The sequence below is a fragment of the Marmota marmota genome, unplaced genomic scaffold, assembly GCF_001458135.2.
Source record: "Marmota marmota marmota unplaced genomic scaffold, marMar, whole genome shotgun sequence".
In the NCBI taxonomy this organism is placed as follows: Eukaryota; Metazoa; Chordata; class Mammalia; order Rodentia; family Sciuridae; genus Marmota; species Marmota marmota.
Window position 1 is genome coordinate 30,436,803 of NW_026000221.1, and position 15,655 is coordinate 30,452,457.

A 15,655-nucleotide genomic window follows, 5' to 3' on the forward strand; every position below is an offset into this window, starting at 1 on the left:
TTGTCAAGATAGCAGTTTTCCTTAAATTGATCTAAGATTTAATGTAACCTCAATAAAGATCCCAGTAAGTTTTCTTGTAGAAATCAATAGACTGATTCTAAAATTTATATGAAAAAGCAAAGAACCTTCAATAGCCATGGCAATTTTGAAAGAGAACAAAAGTTGGAGTGCTTGGACAACCCGAGTTTATAATTTACAATAAAATGAAGATAGTGTGGTGTTGGTAAAAGAGATAAATAAATAAATCACTGGAGGTGAATAAAGCAGAGATCAGCAAACTTTTCCTATAAAAGAACAGACAGTGAATATATTTTGTCTTCGTAACAACTCTTATAGTATCAACTAATAAACTCAGCAGCTGTATAGTGCAAAAGCAGTCACAAAAAATGCAGAAGTAAAGAGATATGGCTGTTTCAGTAAAACTTAATTTGCAAAGATAGGCAATTGCTGATCTCTGGATTAGATAATTTGTTATAGACTCACACATATGTGATCAATTTTTTTTTTTTCAATTCTGGGGATTGAACCCAGGTCCTATCATGTATGCTAGGCAAGTGCTTTACCACTGAGCTACATCCCAAGCTCAGTATTTTGGAGAAAGGTGTAAAGGCAGCCTTTTAAACAAATGTTTCAGCAACAATTGGATATTTATATCCAAACAACGAAAGTTAAATCTGACCAGTCCTTCATACCAAGTAGAAAAACTAAAAATGGATCAGAGACAAATATAAAATCTAAAACTATTAGGAAAGATGAAGGAAATCTTTATGACCTTGGATTATATATATTTCTCAGAATACATGATTCCATTTTATTATGAATTTTATACTAAATAGGAACCTAGAAATTTTTTATTGAAAACATCTGTAAAATTTTAAAACTTTATAATGAAATATGGGTGAGAACAATTTAATATATGATTTTCAAGTTAGTTTAGGGTGTTATTAGAGGGTTTGGAATTTGAAAGTGATCTTTTAACCCTTATATATTTTTTCCCCTCTTTTAGATTGTATTGACTGGTATATTAGAACAAGTTGTGAATTGTAGGGATGCTTTGGCTCAAGAATATCTCATGGAGTGTATTATTCAGGTAGGTGGGAAATTTATTTCGTGTTTAAAAGGACTCATTTTATCTTTGTTAATTTTCATTATTTTGAAAAAAAGCTTGGGCCAGGAATGGTGTTGTCATGCCTGTTGTTCAAGCTACTCAGGAGGCTGAGGCAGGAGGATCACTTAAGCCCAGGAGTTCAAAGCCAGCCTAGCCTGGGCAACATAGCGAGATACTACCTCAGAAAGAAGAAAAATCTTAACTGAATAAAAAATCAACTTTCCTGAATAAAGAACTTTACTTTCTCCAAATAATAACTTGATCTTTGTGTTGATATTTTTTCCCGAAAAATGTGGGAAAGAGTGATCTCTTGAGTCTTCTAGGTCTCATTAGTTTTAGTTTAATTATAGGAGTATTTTGTTAGTGGAATATTTCTGTCTGGGATTATATGTAGAAAGGTTAAAAAATAATATATTTGAGTGTAGTTGTATAAGATTAAATTTATTTTTTTCATGAATAAGAACTTTAAATAGATGAGTTCTGAATATCCTGTGAAATAACTTTTATTGGTATCAGTCAACTATTATTTGATTTTCAGGTTTTTCCTGATGAATTCCACCTCCAGACTTTGAATCCTTTTCTTCGGGCTTGTGCTGAGTTACACCAAAATGTAAACGTGAAAAACATAATCATTGCTTTGATTGATAGGTAAGACCTTCCAACACTAGAGGGCAAATGCCCTGATTTAGGAATAATGAATTTAAAACATTTTCATAATTATTTGTCTCTGTCTTTTATATCAGTGATAAATAATTTAGTTGTGTGAATATGCATGAAAGAGGTTCAACTTTTAATTGTGTAGAGACATGGAGATAATAAGTATTTTTACTTCATCCATTTAATTGACATGTAGACATTTTTGTACAGACCCATCATTTAAATCCTGAAAGTCCAAAGATATTGAAAAACAAAATTTGTTTCTCACCATGATGTAAGTTATTTTTCAGTGAGACCTGATTTGATTTAGAGTTTTCTTTATTAAGTAACCATAAGGCGTGTGTGTGTGTGTGTGTGTGTGTGTGTGTATTTGTTTTGCCATCCCTTTTTCTTAAATTTTTTTCTTTCTTTTGTTTTTTTTTTTTTTTGTACTGGAGGTTTAACCCAGGGGTACTTTACCACTGAGCTACAGTCCTTTTTATTTTTCATTTTGAGACAGGGTCTTGCTAAGATACTGAGGCTACCCTTGAACTTGTGATCCTCCCCTTGAACTTGTGCTCCTCCTGTCTCAGTCTCCTGAGTCACTTGGGTTTATAGGTGTGCTCTCCTGCACCTAGAATGCCATTACTTTTTCTTAAAGAAGAAGTTTTAAGTATTACATATGTTTAGTAAATTCCCTTTAAATTTTATTTTATTAGCCATTGATTTTGGTTGGTGTGTTAAAAATATAAAACTTGACCTTTGAGGACTGGAAATGTAGCTCATTGGTAGAGTACTTGGCTAGCATAAGGCCCAGGATTTGATCCCAAGCACTGCCAAAAAACCCCCTCCCCAAACCCAAAAATCTTGGCCTTTGGTAATGGCGTTAGTGAATAAATGTTTGGTAACCAGGCTGTGAGTAGTACGTAATATATTTCCTACTTATGAGCATAATACATTGTCATGAAATCAGAAACCCAATTGAAGATTTATTTCTACAAATACCTTTTCTTATATTTTAAAATTATCTAATTATTAGTTTTAGAGTCTGAAAATTTATACAGGCGAATTCTCCAAATTATCAGCTCTATCCTGGGCAGCAAAAATTCCGTGTTTGTTGAGCCTGCTGTTAAAGGTAGCTAGTAAACTGGACTTTCCTGTGTAAGATGTAATGTCATTTAGCTATCCTGATTAGTACTGATTCTTCTCTGCATAACAAACTGAATGCAATTGTGACCTTAGCAAACAGATAACGGAACATACATGATTTTGAATATTTTAAGATTTGGGAAATAATAGTTAACTTTGTTACTTTCGGAATTAGTTATAAACATACAGTATCTTAAAATAGTCTATATTTATCTTTTAAAGATTAAGTCATGGTCGTTAGATACATTTGTGATTTTAATGTATTTCTCTCCATGTCTACAATTAAAGACTTTAAAAAGTTTAGGAAAATCATCCTGTTGAAAATGTCTAATAAGGTAAAAAATAAGAAAGTTGATGAAAAGGCATTGTTGGCCAATCTTTTTAGTTCAGAATGAGTTGAGGGAATTATTGGTATTCATTGTCCTTTTCAAAAACTTCTTTTAATGTGCTAGAACAAATAGATTTGTACAAGATAGAAAAGCAATACAGAATAAAATGTCATTCATGATCCCACTTCTTATATTTTTTGAAATAAATGTTTTCCTTTTTAGATTAGCTTTATTTGCTCATAGGGAAGATGGACCTGGAATCCCAGCAGATATTAAACTTTTTGACATATTTTCACAGCAGGTGGCTACAGTGATACAGGTTTGTATAGCTTTTCTCCTAAGTTCTCAAAATTTTGAAACTTCTCTGCTGGCAGATCCTTTTGTAATTGTTTAAAATTAATTGTATGTTTTTCTAAACATTCCAGTCTAGACAAGACATGCCTTCGGAGGATGTTGTATCTTTACAAGTCTCTCTCATTAATCTTGCCATGAAATGTTACCCTGATCGGGTGGATTATGTTGATAAAGTTCTAGAAACAACAGTGGAGATATTTAATAAGCTCAACCTTGAACAGTAAGTCAAAGTTATATTTTTGTAAAAAACACATGTAAAACACCTTTTTTGTCCTAGATTTGTTTTTCTCCCTCAGAGGCTTTTTGAAATGTTAGCATTTGTTATGTTTTAAGCTTTTGTTAAAATTGTCATGCTTGGTGCTAATCAGATCAGAAAGTTACCACCAGTTATTTAGTTTCGTCATTAATGAAATAGTGACACTCAAGGACCAAAGGCAATCTTCAGAGAGCAGTGTCTGCGATTCAGATCCCTTTCTATAAATGAATAAGCTGATTTTTAAACTATAAGGAAATTTTACTCAAGGAATATTTCCATAAGAATTATTTTCCTACAGATGAGTAATTTGTGAAAAAAATAGGATATGTATATTTAAGGTAAAAAATTAGGGGAAATATATAATATTATACTAAATGTCATATATATATACATAAATACATATAATGTTTAAGGTACAGAAATTAAATTGATTTAAATACTTTTAGTCTATTTTGAACTTTAATTTTCATACCTTTAGAGAAATTACTATACCGTTTTGTACTTGAAGCTACTTCAACCATGCTATCCTAGACCTGTAGCACCCTCTAGTGACTACTGTGGGCAGTTTTGATCTTATTATCTTTTCCAGCAGCTCCCTTATTGACTCATTCCCCCCTGCTTCTGAACTTGGGTCAATGGGTCAAGCAGTTTTTCTCTTTTGTATCTCCCTTCTGGTGGTTCAGCTGCATCAGGAAAGTTTCTTCTTTTTCCTTTACTTATTATCTTTTTATGTGGGTGTGAACTGAAAAATAGTTCAGATCTTGAATGACGAGCATGAGAAAATTCAATGATGTATCTGTTTCTTTACCCACTAAATGAGTTTTAAAGTCAAAGTAGACAAAATAATTAGAAATCCCAAACTCTAAAGGTCTTATAAACGTCCAAATATATCTTAATCTCCACAGAATGATGCTACAAGCTAAATACAACTTGCCTTTACTTGATTACCAACATTTGGTGCAATTGTTTATATATGTTTATATATATTTTTTGTATTTTTCTATTCTTTTGAATTGCTGGTTTTGCATGGATTTTTTTCTTATTTTCATCATGAATATGCAATATTTATTGGTTGCTCTAGGAATCAAACTGCTACTTAAAATACTTTACCTTAGAAATGTTGTCAAATTCTAGACACTCATCTTTCCAGCTATACAACCTGTTCATGAGTTGGAGACTATTATTTTATTTATTTACTTATTTATTTTGGTACTGGGGATTGAACTCAGGGGCACTCGACCACTGAGCCGCATCCACAGCCCTATTTTGTGTTTTATTTAGAGACAGGGTCTCACTGAATTGCTTAGTGCCTTGCTTTTGCTGAGGCTGACTTTTAACTCCTGATCATCCTCCCTCAGCTCCTGAGCTGCTGGGATACCATCATGCCAGTTAGAGACTACTATATTTATCACCAGAACAATAATAGATAAATTGAGTGTGTGTGAATGAAGTCATTGGGGTATTTTGGGATAGTATGATTCACTTGACCCTCTTTTTTAAAGTGTAAATGAAATTTTAAAAATTTTTGTGAAGCAGGTACTACTTGTTTATAAAAGTTGATTTTATTCATTAAGTGTTACTGTTTTCTTTTCTTTTTTTTTTTTTTAGTATTGCTACCAGTAGTGCAGTTTCAAAGGAACTCACCAGACTTTTGAAGATACCTGTTGATACTTACAACAATATTTTAACAGTCTTAAAATTAAAACATTTCCACCCACTTTTTGAGTACTTTGACTACGAGTCCAGAAAGAGCATGAGTTGTTATGTGCTTAGTAATGTTCTGGATTATAACACAGAAATTGTCTCTCAAGACCAAGTAAGTAAAAACCAACATGCTACTTTAGGGAAACAGGCAATATAGTTAAAATTTCAGACTTTCAGACCTAGACACATGAAATAGGGGAGGGTAATTTAATACTAACGGAAAGTTGCAAGTAGCTTTTTCAATATACAAATTAGAAAATTAGAGATAGATATATATAGAAGAATCAAACATCTATAATTCCAACAGAAAAAGAATAAGCATTGTTAATATTTGGTGCATCTCTTTCAGACTTTTGCCCATATACATATGTATGTGGGGTTTTTTTTAATGGAATTATTTATTTTTATTTTTATTTTTTTTAACACAATGTATTTATTTTATTTATTTATGTGGTGCTGAGGATCGAACCCAGGGCCTCGTATGTGTGAGGCGAGCACTCTATTGCTGTGCCACAACCCCAGCCCCTAAAAATAGAATTATTTTGCTGATAATTTTTCATAACTTTATATACAACTGGAAATATTTAGACGATGGTTTCATATCTTGATGTTTTCACCCTAGTGGGTTTCTTGTGTCTCCCATGTTACAGGTGGATTCCATAATGAATTTGGTATCCACGTTGATTCAAGATCAACCAGACCAACCTATAGAAGACCCTGATCCAGAAGACTTTGCTGATGAGCAGAGCCTTGTGGGCCGATTTATTCATCTTCTGAGGTCTGAGGACCCTGATCAGCAGTACTTGGTATGAGTTAACTCTTACTTCCTTTAGTTGGATATTCCATAAGTATTTCATATTCTTATTTTTTTTTAGAACTGTGTATTACTTTTAGAAGTGTTCAGTTGCAGCTGGGCACAGTGGTACATGCCTATAGTCCTAGTTACTTGGGAGGCTGAGGCAGGAGGATTGCAAGTTTGTGGCTAGCAAAGGCAACTTAGCAAAATACTGTCTCAAAATAAAAAATATAAGAGATAGGGGGATATAGCTTATTTTCTGGATTTGATCACTACTGAAATAAAAGAAAGGTTCAGTTGCTTATCACAATAAACCCCTAAGTATAAGAAACATAATCTTTATATTAAATTTTATTTATTTTTCCAAGGTTTGTAAACGTAAGTTGTATTTGTCACATTTAAAATATGTCAAAAACTTTAAAATTCAATTTTCTTCCTTAACCTTAATTGCCTAATAAAGAACAGTTGGGGGGCTGGGGTTGTGACACAGATGGGCTGGGGTTGTGACTCAGAGGTAGAGCGCTTGCCTCGCACGTGCAAGGACCTGGGTTTAATCCTCAGCACCACATAAAAATAAATAAATAAAATGTATTGTGTCCAACTACAACTAAAAAATAAATATTTAAAAAAAAAGAACAATTGGATGAAGTTCTCTTTTTTTGAGGGAGGATACCGAGGATGGAACTCAGAGGCACTCAACCACTGAGCCATATCCCTAGCCCTATTTTGTATTTTATTTAGAGACAGGGTCTCATTGAGTTGCTCAGTGCCTCGCTTTTGCTAAGGCTGGCTTTGAACTCAAAATTCTCCTGTCTCAGCTTCCTGGAGCCACTGGGATTACAGGCGTGTGCCACCGCATCTAGTGGATGAAGTTCTCTTTTTTATCATTAGTTCTCAGTTAATCTTTGTGAAATAAATAAAGACATGTTGCCTTATTAGGGGTTTTGGCAACTGATACTGTGTAATTTATTTTAAAGAAAGGTAGTATGCATAACTGGGCAAAGTAGTTGAATGCACAAGGCTATAATGACAAGTACTTTTGTTTGAGGATAAGTTCTGTTTTCTATTGACTTTGTCGTTGTTGACACTCTTGTACTCCTTCATAACTGATGTGAAAAAGAGACTGGTTTCTATTGGTAGTATGATCGTCTTTGATTTTGCTTAGTGTAAACATTCTGAGCATTGTGCTGTCATGTTCTGTGTACTATGTGATCTGTACAGTGACTGTCTGATTGTTGAAGTATTTTAAATGATTCCTTCATGTTTCTGTGTGAGATTGTGTGTCATTTTCTGTTACATACCAAATATCGAGGTTAGGAAGCATGCCTTCAACATTGACAGATGGTTATGCCTTTGTGCAGAGCCTTTAAGGATAGAATCATTAGTTTCAACTGTCCCAAAGGAGAATGCATTCACTTAACCATTTACCATATCAGAGACATTCACAAAGCCTGAATATATCACGTTCTATTATATGTATCACTAAATATTTCATAAATTCTGTGTTTGCAATTTTTCCTGAGACATCTGTATATTTGTTTCATAATGGCTCTTTTAAAGTGTATTGGCATGTCCCTTGGTTTAAATGGGCTTAATATTTTTCTTAATTAGGAGATATTATCTACCAGCAATGTACATAAAATAATGTCCAACATTTTCTGAGCACATGTCGTGTCAGGTACTGATAACACTTTACATGTGTCATTTGATTTTTCCCAACAATTCTAGGAGCATGTTATGCCATTTTTCAAATGAAACTTGGAGCTAAGAGAAAGTAACTTGCCCAGGGTCACACAGGTAGTATGTATTAGAATCTACTTTTAAATTTAAGTCTGTCCTATTTCCAAGCCTGCATTCTTCATCAACACTATACCTTTTACACATGTGTACAAAAATATATTTAAGTATCTGTCTACTCCTAGGTTAGGTTATGCAACCTCTCTGAACCTCAGGTTTCTCCATTTATGGAGTTACTGTCTGTCTCTAGGGTGACTGTGACAACTTGGGGAGACAAAAAATATATAAAGTACCTACCATTATAAAGCCCAGTATATTTGTACATAGAAGTAATGATGATTAGAGCTGCATTTAGTTTATAAATGATTAATCATAGTGTGGAAAAAATTAAAAAATTTTTTTTTTTTTTGGTCAGATTTTAAACACAGCACGAAAACATTTTGGAGCTGGGGGAAATCAACGGATTCGTTTCACACTACCACCTTTGGTATTTGCAGCTTATCAGCTGGCTTTTCGATACAAAGAGAATTCTAAAGTGGTGAGTTTACTTTTAAGTATGTCACTACTTTTTTCCTTTTCCTCAATTTGTGTATTAGTTTTGTATTATGGAAAATTTCAGACAAATATAAAAATAGTGGTATAATAAGCTCCTATTTTCAATAATTCTTAATTTGTTACTCATCCTGTGGTATGTGTTCCTAACAGCAATGTTGGTAGATCACATACTAGCTGAGGGATCACATAAAAATACTTAGAAATAGGGTGTTATAACATGTACCTGTATACTTAGGAAGCTGAGGCAGAATGATCACTTGAGCCCACAAGTTCTAGACTATCCTGGGCAAAATAAACTATCTAAAAATAAAAAAACAAACAAACTTAGAAATGAAAAATTAAACCAGTTTTAATTTATGTTAGAACTTTCTCATTGGTCCTAACTCAGATTAACTTTGCTTAATAAAAGGGCTCAGCATTACATAATCACTTCTCTCTAAAAGCATGTATTTGAACAATATCATGAGCTATAAGTGCAATTCTTTTATGAATCTCTTTCTTTCTCATGACTAATGTATTCAGTAGTATGGATTTGAAGAAAATACCTCAATGTATTTGAAAGTTGGACAGCCAGGTTTATGTTAAGGAATAAACCTCAGTAACTTAATTTTTTAATAATGGAGAATAAGGTTTATTCAGTAGATCTACCAGCGTGAATAGCAGCTTTAAAAATATATATATTTTTTAGTTGTAGTTGGACACAATACCTTTATTTCACTTATTTATTTTTATGTGGTTCTGAGGATCGAACCCAGGGTCTTGCACGTGTGAGGCGAGCAGCACTCCACCGCTGAGCCACAACCCCAGCCGGAATAGCAGCTTTTAATTTATTTTTATTAGGCCAGCATCTCAATTTCATTGTATTTTCCAGCATGTTATTTATGACTAACAATAAAAAGATAGCAACTAGCCTATATTAAAAAGCTGTAATAATCAAAAGAATATGGTACTAATAAAAACAGACCCTCAGATCAGTTGAATAGAATAGATAAAGTCCAGAAATAAACCCATACATATACAGTCTTAATCCTTATCAGGCTGCTGAGGATACACAGTGAGCAAAAGACAGTTTCTTCTATAAATTCCACTAAGTGGAATTAATTATTAAATTTCACTTCTAAGAATTTATACTAAGGAGCCAGGTGCAGTAGCGCCCGCCTGTAATCCCAGCAGCTTGGGAAGCTGAGACAGGAGGATCTCGAGTTCAAAGCCAGCCTCAGTAAAAGCGAGGTGCTAAGCAACTCTTGAGACCCTGACTCTTAAAATACTAAATAGGGCTGGGGATGTGGCTCAGTGGTAGAGTGCCCCTGAGTTCAATCCCTGGTGCCAAAAAAATAAAAAATAAAAAGAATTTATACTAAGGAAATAATTAGACTTGATGAAGCTCTGTGTATATAAACCAGTCATTGTGGTATTATGGATTGTTTCTATAGGAGAGTAACAAATTATATTACACAATTCAGTTGGAATATTTTCTATCCATAAAAATAATCTCAAATAATTTAGTATCATGAAGAAAATGGTTTTGATAAAAACAATTTCATTTAACTCTTTCCATTGAGCTTTAAAGTAGAAAACAAATCCATATGCAAAGAACCCAGTTACCTTCCATTTACACAGAGAAAAAAATGATGACATTAACATCAGGATATGACAGTGATTATTGTTAGGTGCAGATTTAGGAATGATTTAATTTTTAAGATTCTTTTGTGTATTTTGCCAATTGGGGATATGTTACTTTTCTGATCAGAAGGAAAAAAAAACGGAAAATATACAAAAAATTGCTAAGGCAGTAGCCTTAAATGGATGTTTTAAGAAGACATCCAGCTTGATTTATCTGTGTGCTCCATAAATAAGAAAAGGAAAATGACAGGAAAATTCTGAGTTCAGTTTTACTACTTTTACTGTTATATTAGACGTTTTAAATAAAACGAATATTGTCATGTAAATTAATCTTGACCTGATGGTAATTTTTTTTTTTCCTTATTTTAGGATGACAAATGGGAAAAGAAATGCCAGAAGATTTTCTCATTTGCTCACCAGACTATCAGTGCTTTGATCAAGGCAGAACTGGCAGAGTTACCCTTAAGACTTTTCCTTCAAGGAGCTCTAGCTGCTGGAGAAATTGGTTTTGAAAATCATGAAACAGTAGCATATGAATTTATGTCCCAGGTGAAGATCTGTTCTCCTTTCTGGGTTGTCTGATCAGTTTTCCTGAGTTTGGTCACTTGTTTGTAGTTATGGTGGTAGTGTACATGGCTGGTCTTCTCTTTTTTTTAACTGAGTGAGTATGTAACTACTGTTTTCCCACTGCCCTGGAACCTCTTCATGTTGTATAGCCATATTGAGTGGTGCAGAGCAGCAAAATTGTTCAGTTACTCAGTGCTGATGAAGTCTAAAATTTTCAAGAGGGTCATGGTAAAAGTGTTTCATGGGGGAAAAAAAGTTCCTTTGTCTCTTGAGTTTGGGGATCTAGGGTTAAACAAAGTTGAGACGGGTTCTTTTCTGCAATTTATCGGCATCTTTACCATCTTAGCTATAAGTTGTGCCTCTCTGAGGGGCAGGATAGCACTCTCTCATATGAAGGGACTGTGGAATATCTTAGAGGATGTGGGTTTGGTGGAAAGTATTCTGGTCCCTAAAAGTCCTTTCTGCTTTGTGTCCACCAGGCATTTTCTCTATATGAGGATGAAATTAGTGATTCCAAAGCACAGCTGGCTGCCATCACCTTGATCATTGGCACTTTTGAGAGGATGAAGTGCTTCAGTGAAGAGAATCATGAACCCTTAAGGACTCAGTGTGCACTTGCTGCATCCAAACTTCTGAAAAAACCAGATCAGGGCCGAGCTGTGAGCACCTGTGCACATCTCTTCTGGTCTGGCAGAAACACAGACAAAAATGGGGAGGAGGTAAGGTTATTCCTGACCATGTGGAGACCGTTAACAGTGATTAGTTACCATGGCCTTGTGCTCTGGAGGTGAAACATTTGGGGTATTTGAATATCTGACAAAGTTATTTTGTTTTATTGAATGAAGTGGACAATCACGTGGATAGTCTTAGCCTGTGGTGAAGCCTCCACTTTGAGGATATCATAACATAGCAAGTGTACACCACTAACTGTTCTTTTAAATATAGCTGTATACTTTTTTTTTTTTTTTTTTAGCTAAAAGAATAGTGAAGAATGTTCTGTTCCTTTAAAATAGGAAAGAACATTGTAGTGTTGTGTTTCTTTGTTTGACAACGGGACATTTGCAGTTTGTTAATCTCTTCCATATTTCCTTGCCCTTTTACTTTAGCTTCACGGAGGCAAGAGGGTAATGGAGTGCCTAAAGAAAGCTCTGAAAATAGCAAATCAATGCATGGATCCCTCTCTACAAGTGCAGCTTTTTATAGAAATTCTGAACAGATATATCTATTTTTATGAAAAGGAAAATGATGCGGTAAGTGAACTAATAAAGTATTACTTGTGGACTAGTATTTTCCTTTCCCACCTTATGAGACTTGATGTATAACAAAAGTTTATCACAGCTGGGCACTGGTGCATGCTTATAATCCCAGCAACTCAAAAGGCTGAGGCAGGAAGATCTCAAGTTTGAGGCCAGCCTTGGCAAATTAGTGAGACCCTGTCTCAAAAAAATAAAAAGGACTGGGTTGTGGATGAGTGGTAGAGTGCCCATACATTTGAAAAAAAAAACAAAAATAGCTGGGTGTGGTGGCACATGCCTGTAATCCCAGTGGCTTGGGTGGCTGAAGCAGAAGTATTTTGAGTTCAAAGCCATCCTTAGCAACTTTCCACAATGAAATCCTGTCTCTAAACAAAATATCAAAAAAGACTGGGATTGGGCTGGATAAAAAAAAAGACTGGCTGGATAGCTCAGTTGGTAGAGTGCTTGTCTCACATATACAAGGTTCTGGGTTCAATCCCCAACACCACACAAAAAAAGGTAGGGGTGAGAGGCTAAGATGTGGTTCAGTGGTTTAGTGCTCCGGGTTCAATCACTGGTACCAAAAAAAAGAATCTATAAATTGCCAAAGAGTAGGCTGATTTCTCATTAAGTACTAATTTAGAGTAATTCCTAAATATATTATCCTTTTAGCAGCACATTGTTGGTCCAAATTTGTAGGTTAAATAAAATTTTGTTTTTGTCCTTCTTTTTTACTGGTTCAAGTTACTCTATTTTAAAAGTTGTTTTTGTTTTTTTGGGACTAGCCAATAGTTGTTGCTCAAACTAGGAATCACGTTCTCATCTGTCTTTTTTCATAATTACTCAGGTAATTGGTGAGAATACAAATTTCTTAAAATGGTGTTATTAAATCTTATTTTTTGTGATACATGTTTGACCATGAAATTATACATACTCTTTCGTAGGTAACAATTCAGGTTTTGAACCAGCTTATCCAGAAGATTCGAGAAGACCTCCCAAATCTTGAGTCCAGTGAAGAAACAGAGCAGATTAACAAACATTTTCATAATACATTGGAGCATTTGCGTTTGAGGCGGGAATCACCAGAGTCTGAGGGGCCAATTTATGAAGGTCTCATCCTTTAAAAAGAAAACAGCTCACCATACTTCTTTCCATGTACATCCAGTAAGGGTTTTATTAAACTAGGTATCCCTTCCATAGATTGTGCCTTTCAGAAATGCTGAGGTAGGTTTCCCGTTTCTTACCTGTGATGTTTTTACCCAGCACCTCCGGACACTCACCTTCAGGACCTTAATAAAGTTATTCACTTCATAAATGTTCAAGTCTGTCTGATCATCCCAAGTAGCATGACTGATCTGCTATTTAAAATTTCTGTGATCTGTGAAGGAAAAAAAAAAAAAAAGACATACACAGTTACCTTGGCTACTAATGAAGCTCTCTCCTTTTGTTTTGTTTCATTGTTGATTGTGTATTTTCTTCATTACTGGGAGTACTAACCCAAAAGTATCTGTCTCTTTGTTCTCTAGTCCAATTTGAGATTAATTTAGAAGGAATACTGTATGTGTAATTCAGCTTGGGCTTTCCCCTAAATGCAAGGCCATGTGTAATATTTTCCCTAAAACTAGAATATATTAATGCATGTTTTGAGAATTTTAAAGCACCATGGTCAAAACCAGAAGCTATATTTTGCATATTTGGACTCAGCCATCCATTAAGAACCTATGTTGTCCTCTGGATATATTTATCAAAATAATTTGGTTTTGAATAGTATAAAATAGAAAATTTGCGATCTGTATAATTTATGTATAACCTTCATTATTGTAAATTTAATGGGAAGTGCATCACAATTATGATTTTTTTTGCACCAGTGAAACAATAAAGTTGCTATTAACAATTCTTGTATCTTTTTTTCCCCTTTTTACAGTCTTGATTGATTAAAAGAACTAGTAGAATGCCTATGGAGTTTCATACATCTCATGTTTACAATGAGCTCTGGCTTACAAAATTATGGAGCAAGGCACCTTGTACTATTTCATTTATGTTCCTGCTGAACCTTTTCCCCAGCCTTACCCTGCTTTTCCTAAGGCACCAAGAGTCATGTAACTCCCCAAAGGCTCATCACATGTATTAGCTATCTACTTTGTAACAATTTTCCCTAAACCTAGTGTCTTCAAACAACAAATATTTATCTCATAGTTCTCAGTATCAGGAATTTAGAAGCAGCTTAGCTGGTGGTCCTGGATCAAGGTGTCTTATAAGATTACCATCAAGATTTTGACTGTGGCTGCCATCATCCAAAGGTTTGGTAAAGTCTGATTTCTAAGCTCTTTTACTTCATTCACTCACATGGTTGATAGAAGCTTCATTTCCTCTCATTTTGGTCTTTTCCATAGGGCAGCTTCAATGTCTTTATAAGTTGGTGGCTGGCCTTCCCAGAGTGATTCCATAGAGAAAGAGCAAGGAGGAAATGACAGTGTCCTTTTATGATCTAATCTCGGAAATGACATGTTGTTTTTTGCCTTATGAAGGCCATTAAGGCAATACTAGAGGATAAAGGGAATTAAGCTCCACCTCTTAAAGGGAGACATTGCAATTAATTGATAAAGATTTTCAACTTACCACAACATTCAGCACCTTACCATCTGCCCTCCCATTGCCAGATGTCTAGAACTTGTTTGATTTTACAAATCAGAACAAATGTTTACTAAATTATAAAATTAGAAGTTAACAACTATGTTAAGCCTTCCTGTAGTACATCTTGGTCCAGCAAACCTTTTCTGTTCTTTGCAGTGTTAGTTTACAGTGTTAAATTATAGTATTAATTACATTGCATACTGTAAATTAAATTAATTAACACTGTATAATAGGGACTGTGAATTAGGGATAGATGTGTCCATTTTACTTGTATCTTCATTGTAATGTATCTGGAAAGGTAAAACAGACATAATTCAATACCTGAATTTGAACTCATTTGGAAAAGATGGGTCAAAGTTAAACTAATGTCAGTATAGGGTATAAACTTTGATTTTCTGGGTTGACATAAAGAGACCAGATTTAAAGAAGGAAAAAAAAAAAACCAAAGCATTGCTAATATTTTTAATTTATACGTTTCTTTATTGAAAAAAATGAAGTACCTACCATATGCCAGATATAGTTAGGCACTGAATTTAAGGGTGAACATGATATGGTCTACAGATTAAACAATTTTAGTCTGGTATGAAGACAGATTCATAGTGACAGAACAGCACTGAAGAAGGACTTGGGGGTTGGGGGGTTGGGTGAGTTCTGGAGAGTGTTGTATGGACTTCCCATTACCTCTTGTGAAGTGAATGCCCAACTTCCAGTCCTATTTATAATAGCTAGAGCCAGGCATTTAAAAGAGTAACCCATAGAAGTTGCCTATGCGCAATGAGATAAATATTGCAAAATTGAAGAGACATTTAAAAACTTTTATAGCTCTTTGATGATTTTCTCTCTGTAGAGTGTAAGTATAAAAAGTTTGTGTTTTTAATTTTTATTTCTGGCACTATGGGTTTAATCCCAGGGCCTTGCACATGCTGGGCAAGTGCTCCATCCCTGAGCTACATCCTCAGCCAACATAAGCCA

The 15,655-nt window shown here is 34.4% G+C and overlaps 1 protein-coding gene across 9 annotated transcripts in view; it reads left to right on the plus strand.

Moving 5' to 3' along the window:
- LOC107144901 (VPS35 retromer complex component) overlaps positions 1 to 13,943 on the plus strand; it is an 87,466-nt gene extending 73,523 nt beyond the window's left edge. For all 9 annotated transcript variants that reach the window (XM_048792254.1, XM_048792256.1, XM_048792255.1 and 6 more), the window contains 11 exons: positions 1,007 to 1,090; positions 1,647 to 1,756; positions 3,445 to 3,541; positions 3,648 to 3,796; positions 5,441 to 5,648; positions 6,187 to 6,342; positions 8,485 to 8,607; positions 10,617 to 10,796; positions 11,294 to 11,533; positions 11,921 to 12,064; positions 12,994 to 13,943. In XM_048792254.1, the coding sequence (XP_048648211.1) occupies positions 1,007 to 1,090; positions 1,647 to 1,756; positions 3,445 to 3,541; positions 3,648 to 3,796; positions 5,441 to 5,648; positions 6,187 to 6,342; positions 8,485 to 8,607; positions 10,617 to 10,796; positions 11,294 to 11,533; positions 11,921 to 12,064; positions 12,994 to 13,173 (1,671 nt within the window). In that variant the 3' untranslated portion in view covers positions 13,174 to 13,943. The remainder of the gene's footprint in view (positions 1 to 1,006; positions 1,091 to 1,646; positions 1,757 to 3,444; positions 3,542 to 3,647; positions 3,797 to 5,440; positions 5,649 to 6,186; positions 6,343 to 8,484; positions 8,608 to 10,616; positions 10,797 to 11,293; positions 11,534 to 11,920; positions 12,065 to 12,993) is intronic.
- Positions 13,944 to 15,655: the final 1,712 nt, after the last annotated feature.